Source organism: Tyto alba, unplaced genomic scaffold (genome assembly GCF_018691265.1).
Source record: "Tyto alba isolate M040663 unplaced genomic scaffold, T.alba_DEE_v4.0 Super-Scaffold_9, whole genome shotgun sequence".
NCBI lineage: Eukaryota > Metazoa > Chordata > Aves > Strigiformes > Tytonidae > Tyto > Tyto alba.
Window position 1 is genome coordinate 37225752 of NW_024881330.1, and position 8401 is coordinate 37234152.

An 8401-nucleotide genomic window follows, 5' to 3' on the forward strand; every position below is an offset into this window, starting at 1 on the left:
CACGAGACACATGAAATACTGCCCGCATCTGTTCTGTAGTAATTTGTCACTTTGGCTTTTCGAGAGAGCGAAAACTCCTGCCTTTCTGACGAGGGCATTACCTGGCACAAATAATCTTATCAACGGCGACAGTCCGATGTAGGGAGGAGGCTACAACTGCCGCAACGCAGCCCCCCCCAGAACGTGCTACCTTCCCAGCCGACCCTGTTGCACAAGACAGGCGTGAACGCCACATGTGGCTTTAACGCCAAGCAGCTGCTGCACACCCGCACCCCCCCCCGCGCTCCCCCTTACCCCCCTGCACCGATCTGTTTCAAGGACTACGGCGAGTAATGGAACTGCGGCGCCCTGTAGCGAACACAAGCCCCCACGCCCAAGGCAGACCTGAACCCAAACACATCACCCCCCTTCGCTTCCACGCCGGGTGAAGGGAGATCACCCGTGCTAAAGTGAGATCACCAGTTCAGGCTCCCCGAGGAGGGCGGCCGGGGGGGGAACACAAGACCCCTCCCCAGCCAATTCCAAACCTGTTACTCTCCCTCCTTTTGAAGCAAAATCGGCCGCCCGGGGCGGAAAACCCTTCTCCGAGCTGCGAGCCCCGCTCCGCGCCCCTCCGCGCCCCTCCGCGCTCACCGACACCAGGAACTCCAGCGTGCCCACGTAGTCCCGCTCGGTCTTGAGCAGCTCGTTGAGGACGCAGACGCGCAAGCGAAGCTGCTTCTCCAGGTCCTTGCCGCTCTCCCCCTTGCCTTCCCCTTTGCTTTCCTCTGTCATGGTGCAGCGCGGAGGAACGGGCGCTCCCAAGCCCGGCGGCTTGCCCGGCGGCCAGGCAGCGCTGCGCTGCGGACGAGGAACAACAACAAAAGACCCCGCCAAGTTACATAGCGGGGCCGGGGCCCCCCAGCCGAGGAGCAGCCTCAGCCCCTCCTCACCCCGCTCCAGCGGCCGGCCGAGGTGCGGGGGCCAGGAGCCCCCCCGGTGCGTCCTGCCTTCCCGTCAGGAAGGGGACACAGCCCGGAGGAAACGAGCGGTCGCTGGTTCCCAGCTCGCCCTGTTCGCTGAGAGGTTGGAAAGCCGCCGCAGCAGCGCAGACTTGGACATTAATCAAAAGCTTTGTATCCATGTGACTCCAACCCCTTCCCCCCCCCCCCCCCCCCCCCCCCCCCTTCGCTAAATCTCAGGAAAAAGGAAAGGAAACAACTTCAGGGAAGATTGCGTGCCAGCAGCTGCCTGTTTCACACACAAGCTGCGAGCTCCAGTTTGAGGCTAATTGGAGATCTCCAACAACAGAGCGCAAGAATTATAAAAATGTCCCAGCAAGCTGGCTGGCCAGGGAATCAGCAGTTGTTTTTGTTTTGGTTTAATCGTCAGCAAAAGAGCCATTCCAACTTCCCTTCCACACCTTCCCACGAGATATACGTTACAATATGTATCGCAACTGATGTATATTACAAATACGTGCTTTGATGTTCTCCTGAACAAACACAGCTAACCATATGCACAGGATTCACAGGTACAAACAGTACATTCTACAGCAGGTACGATAAAGTTCTTCCAAGATGGGGGTTTTAGGGGGTTTTGTTTGTTTATTGAAACGTGGTGCTATAAAATCCCCAGGCTATCAGTTTTCCCATCTGCACTGAAAGTTCATATTTGCACGATGCATTAAAACAGTAAAAAAAAAAAAAAAAAAAAAAAAAAAAAGAATGCAGTAATCTTTTCAAACAGTTAGAAAAAAGTATATAGCTACTTTATACAAGAGGAACTGGTTTCTTGAAAACTGAAGTATGTCAGGGCACCACCACGTGAATTTTGAGACCACTGTGGAAAGCTGAAGGTTTCTCTGGCTAGCTCTTAGATCTGTGACTGGAAAGAAAATCCAGGTATTCAACTTCAAGATTCCGTACCAAAGTGTTTTTCAAAACTTGCAGCATTCTAAAAGGTAGGAATGAAATGAAAATCAGGGCGTAAAACTCTTCTACAGCCACCGTACAAGCTGAGGCAGCAAGGAGAGTCTTTACTGGGAGAGAATAAGCAAAGACATTCGTGTTCTGATAACTAGACATCATCTAGCTGTCTGCCTCAGACTTTTACTGGGGAATAGGAGATATAGTTCCCACAAAATGTTTCTCAAAGAGCGGAAATTAAAAAGCCTGTTTCTCTGAATGTGTCCTACTTCTCTGCATCCTCCCCTTCCCAAACACGTAAAACCTAGGCAAGTAGCAGCAGTCGCCAGGATTGGTCCTGCTACGTGTACCCTGCTCAGTCATTTATGTGCGTGCATACCAGCCTGCAAACTTGCCTACTGACCTCAGTGTGGCTCTTTCCTCAGTGGGACATTAGTCCTCAATGGGACAGTCGTCCATTCCAAAAACAGACACTGAGTTTCCTGAAAATCAGAACTTCATGTTTTTAAGGACCTCACTCCCCTGCCAAATCTGGTTCAAATGGACTGATGAGTTGAAAACAGACTGGGACAAAAGTTGTCTGAAAAGCCAAACCAGTTCAACCATCGAAGCTTATTTCCTTAGGAAACCTGTCTAAAATAGACAACGTGTCTGAAAGTCCCAAAGCCCTGTGGCATCTGCCCTGATCCTATGAAAAAGATTAAGTGCTTCACACTTTGCACTAGCACCAAGAAGGCTGATGCTATGGTGGAAAGACAAAAAAAAAAAAAAAAAAAAAAAAAGAGTGATACACTGAACTCTCTTATAAAGTTTTCTCAAATGATAACCAGCAAAAGGATCCAAAACCACTGGAGTAGAACATCACGCTTTCTTTCTCACTCCTAAACGCCTGTGGGTGCCCTTACTCAGGCAGTCAGAGCCAGGTGCCTCAAACTAGTTAAATTTCCTGTCGGCAAGCACCCTCTCTTTCAGGAGAGCAGAAATAAGGGACCACTGCAGTTTCTGATTTCAGACATTCCCCTTTGCTGTTGGCTTCAGCCATGGACTGTTCATTGTCACAACCCACATGCACAGTCACAGACCTAGGTGAAGGCTAAAAGAGGCAGGAGCAGCAGCTTACTGTCTTTTTCTTCCCCAGCATCTGGAGCAGTAAGAATCCCTTCCCTTCACATGTTTGTCATCTCATTGCCAGGAGACATAAGACAAAGTGATCCTTGTCCCGGTGTACACTCTGGCCATCCCCATACAACTGGTTCTTGCTCCTTCATTCAGGCAGGCAGCTCCAGCTATTTGAGCCAGCAAAAGCATTACTGACAATACAGAAAAGATTTTTATGACTCACTTAAGGCCACTGAACCCAGCAAAACCCACAGCAGATGTGCAATGATAGGAAAAGCAGTTCTAAGTATTAGACACAATCTATGGAAACATACGTGCATACAAGCTTAGCCAATTTTCCTGACAACCTGCTTGAAGTACTAAAGACAATGGCAAATTACTATTTTCCCCTAGTTTCAGGAAAAAGCTGAAGTGATCCAACTGTAGTTTTCACTACAACAAAATTGGGGGGAAAAAAAAGAGTAAAATGAAAGAAGGCTAGAGCATACACACAAGATGAAAAACTTCAGCCTGAACAAAATGTTTTTAAGCAACTAAAGAGCAGATTTTGCACTGTGATGTATCAGGGAACCTGACTAGTAGATAGCACTATCTATCTTAAATACAGAAACAAATTATTTAAAACAGCATATTGATTATGCTAGCATATGAAAGACATTAATTCTTGCTCCCTTTGGGGAAAGGGATTTGGAGAAACTGCAAAAATCAGATTACTCCCATGGGACAGTATAATGTTGGAATGCAGCAAGAACTGTTTCAGTCCAAGGGTACTTGAGGCCCAAGCTGGAACTCTATTTAGACTCCTGTTGAAAAAATATGGTACCACACAACTTTTGGCCTATTCACAAAACCACATAATTGAGGATGGATGGGACCTCCCAAGATCATCTAGTCTACCCGCCCTGTTCAAGCAGAGTCAACTACGGCAGGCTGCCCAGGGCAACAGGACAGGTTGTCCAACCAGGTTTTGAGTAACTCCACAGATGGCAACGCCACAGCCTCTCTAGGAAATCTGTGCCAGTGTTTGACCAGTGTTCTACAGTAAAAAAAAAAAAAAAAAAGTCTTTTCTTGCGTTCAGACAGAATTTCACGTTTTTTAATGTGTGCCCATTGCCTCTTGTCCTGTCAGCAGGCACTACTGAGAAAAGTCTGGCTCCCTCTTCTTCTTTCCCTCCCATCAAGCATTTAGGAACATTGATAAGATTGCCCATGAACCTTCTCCTCTCCAGGCTAAACAATCCCAGCTCACTTGGCCTCTCCTCATATGTAAGATACTCCATTCACTTAATCATCTTCATGATCCTTTCTAATGACCTGAAACAAGTTTCCAGATATTAAAACCCTGATGCATGACAGGTGGTAGTAATTAAACTTCAACGGTCTGCCATGACACTTGTGTATGGGAAAACCACATGGATTCATTTCTGTGTTGCTACTGAACGATGGCTATCAGTGCAAGACAGCTCCAGTATCACATGTGAATGAAATCAAACATTCTGCATGGCATATTATCTTGTATCACAGCACAGTAAAGGACTCTCCAGTCCAGCTGTGATTTTAAAATTTTCTTATTTTCAGAGAAAGCTGAAATAAGTTTCTGAAGCTGTATCAATAGATGGGATAGCTTACTTTGCAGGCTGCTCACCAACACTGAAAACTTTTCTTTCTTGGTTAGTTTTTCTGAAGTATGAAAAACAGGGACAGACTAACACAAACCCTTTCTACTCCCCTTGTATAAAACAGGAAGTGTGTGGGGGTGTGTGTGTGTCCCCCTTTTCTCCTGGTAATATTGATAATGCAGCAATTTCTCCCACTCTAACCTGCCTAAATGGTCGATGCAAGACAGAAATGGCTATCAAAGCTAAAACTAGCCATTTTCCTATAGCAATCTTCACTACTAGAATTTACCGGAACTTTAAAAAATAAACAAAAAAACAAACAAACAAAAAAACCCAACAAATACATAAGAATGCTTAAGAAACCCATCCAAGAAACGTGATTAACAAACAACACTAAAAAAGTTCACCTGTAAAAACAGTTTGTTTACAGGTGGCTCTAATGCCGTACTGAGCAATGAAAAGGTTAATATGTACAGGAGTAGCTGTAAACTGTTATGAAGTAAGTGTTGGAGGGTGCGTAAATCGAGGGGCTTGCTTTTGACACATTGCTGTCTGCTCATTCACCACTGAGTTTACACCAAGCCAGCTTTGCAGCCACCAGTTTTAAAGAGAAGTCATTATTTGTACAGAATGGACAAAAATAATCAGTTCTGTAATTTTCCTTCATGGCATTTTTGCATGGAGGTACTTTAACCACAAAGACATTTAAATGGCCTCAAGCAACACCAGTTTGTGGAGGCAGTGTAACATAATCATCAACAGAATGCTTACAGTGAGCTCATATAATCAAAATATTTCTGCAGGTATTCTGAATACCAGCTGGTCCCCCACAAATAAACAGATTTTATTACCCCAAATTGCTACAATATTACTTTCCAAGTACGAATGCACTGGACTTTGCCATACAGTTTTTCCACAAGCCTCTAATAATGGTGCATATCTACCCGCAAAGCTTTCAGCCGTTTTATTCCCACCCGCACAAGGGACACAGCAAATATCTGTAGCAAACAAAATCTTAACATTCAGATTCACTTAACATGTAAAGAACTACTGCATGATCCAAATATGATTTATCAAAAATAAAGCTAAAAGAATATGTATAGGTTATAATTCTTAGGAAAAAAAGGAGCTTTATAATTCACTTAAAGGAGTATATTTAACTTTCTCTGTAAGAATCAATGGTACCTTTAAGAAATCCTGCTGCAAGAAGCCACCTCAGTCTTACAATGGCAAGTGATCAGTACAGATGTTTTTTCTTCAGAAGACTATTTAACATGAGCCAGCACGTCCCCAGAACCTCAAGATAGGAGCACAGTTAGTTCACATACCTTTTGAATTTAAATTGGTATTAAAAGAGCATGAACTAACACAAATGCATGGCAAGATCTCCTCAGGAAACTCTAATTAGCTCAGAAGGAAACTGACCTTACATGGAGCCAGCATGATAAAATAAAAATGGTCTCCACGAGGTTCAACACCAGCTTAGAATACCTGTATGAAAGCTATGTAAACTATAACCTCACCTTATGTAGTATCTAAGCGGACACTATGTAGTATCTAAGGAGACAGTTACCCCACCTCAATTTCAAAAGGGCATCTGATTACAGCTTCTTCATACTAGACATTTAGAAATGTTTTTAAAAGGTGATAGGAAACTGAAACAAAATTCATTATAAACCATGCAAGCTGAAATAAATTGAATACAATCTATACAAGTAATCTCAAAAATACTCCCACATCTTAGTGAGAAATAAAACAATTTGACTTCAGAGTATACGATCTCTTTCATGTTTCTAGCCAGATTTATATCACTCTGGATTCTCCATGGGAAAGAAACCATAACTGATCAATTAAAATACCTTTTCTGATCTGCTCATGGGAGCTCTGCAGAACAACCAAGCAGAGATTGAGGAGCAGGGCTTTATGTGGAAACAGTGACAGAAAAATAACTCAACTGCTTCTTTGACTTTTGGATAACAGACAGTAAAACAAAGCTCAATATGAAGGAAAGTTCAATGAATATCCATTTCTTTTATTTTAGGGTATAAAGAAAAATATATCTTTTCATAATAAGAATCTAATTATGAGCTTTCAGGAGAAATGTTAGCTGATGTACAGTGAGTTCTCCAAAGACAATAGCATGCTTGTTTGTTTATGGTTAATCAGGGGACAGTAATTCATCAATAAACTTCCAGCACTAGTGGTTGTACTATTATATAATAAACATGTCCAACAATTCTATGGTATTTCAAAGGTGGAAAGAACATTAGATTCATGAGGTGGTACAAGCTATAAGACAGACACATCTGTATCTGACTTTTAGAGGCATCCTTTGGCAAGTACATGATATGTAGATCCACTTGAAGGCACTCTTTCATTCAGCTTGAAAGACCTTTGACACAAGAGGCAATTTTACCACATCTAAGTAAGGAACTTCTGTCCCTCGAAGTGCAAATACTCAGTACTGTTATTCAGAGGCTAATACATTAAATATTTTATTTAATGAAATCTTTGTTTTGCTGTTCAAAAAGCTGAATTTTTCTCAAGTATTTTAATATTCTGACTCCTGTACAATGACTTCGATTTTTTTTCATCATTTTTTGAAGTGTAAAATTGATCAGTAATCTCTCTAGCTATTGCATGTGCAGTGTAAGGTACTGTTAAGATTTGCTGAAAATCTTAACTTAAGCAAGGCTACTAATTAGGTTAAAAAAAATTCTGTCTTGCTTTAATTGCTGAAGTGATAAAGAAACCTCAAATATCAATCAATTGAAAGTCCAAGAGTCCAAGCAAAAAAAAAAAAAAAAAAAAAAAACACAAAAAATCCCACACCACCTCAATCCCTACTTTGTCAGAAATTACTTTTTATGCTCGCAAATGTGTGTTTGAGAGAGGGTTGGGGAGCAGGCAAGGAGAGGTAACATAAAGCAGATGTCCAGAAGCAAGCTATACATACATGTAAGCAGAACACAACTCACACTGGTAATACCAGCACAAAACAAACAGCATTAGACTGGTCTCAAGATTTCCATTTTGTTTTCAGTAACAGATACTTGTACTGTATCTCTTTGTCTCTGCCAAAGCAAGAGTAAATAGACTGTTCAAGTTATGATGTGCTATAAGGTACATAGCAGCTAAGCTTTTTTTTTTTTTAACTATTCTCTTTTGCCATACAACAACTTGCACAGATAATAAAAAACAGCTGAGATACTGAGTTCACTGGTTGAAGTTGAATGTACAGAACAAACTGGCATTATACTCCAGAGATTTAATGCTGATGATAACCAAAGCAGATATTTTGTATTTCCAACCCTTCAGAGAGTACAAGATTGAAGACAATAATATTTTGAAACTGTTCCAAATTAGGGGTTCTAGCAAGACCTATCAATCAATAAAAGATAAACTTTAAACTGGAAAATTAATTTAAGTTTTATTATGGTTGACACATTTTCTTTATTAAGGAGCTGAAAGAATGATAACTACTACAGAGAAATCTAAATGTGTTCTTCCCTGGGTAGGATTGTTACTGTCAGAAGATGAAGCTTCTGCCAAAATAAGTCCTTTAAAAATCTTTTTCTATTAGAGGTTATTACAAGAAAAGCAGAATAAAGCTGGACATGCCCAGAAAGCATGAACAAGTACAGCACAGTATTACAGTATTCATTTGCTAGAATGAATTTTATATGAAGAACTGAAACCATTCCATTTGTAAAAGTAAGATTTAAAAAAAATCTGAATGATAAGTTTACCACAGTG

General features: G+C 41.8%; 1 protein-coding gene across 1 annotated transcript in view; it reads right to left on the bottom strand.

The window, feature by feature from the left end:
• The window catches only part of PREX2 (phosphatidylinositol-3,4,5-trisphosphate dependent Rac exchange factor 2), a 185725-nt gene extending 184735 nt beyond the window's left edge, over positions 1-990 (bottom strand). The window contains exons 1-2 of the mRNA XM_032995111.2: positions 933-990; positions 634-840 (exon numbers count right to left, since the gene is read on the bottom strand). Of these exons, the coding sequence (XP_032851002.1) occupies positions 634-774 (141 nt within the window). The 5' untranslated portion in view covers positions 775-840; positions 933-990. The remainder of the gene's footprint in view (positions 1-633; positions 841-932) is intronic.
• Between the last annotated feature and the right edge of the window lie 7411 nt (positions 991-8401).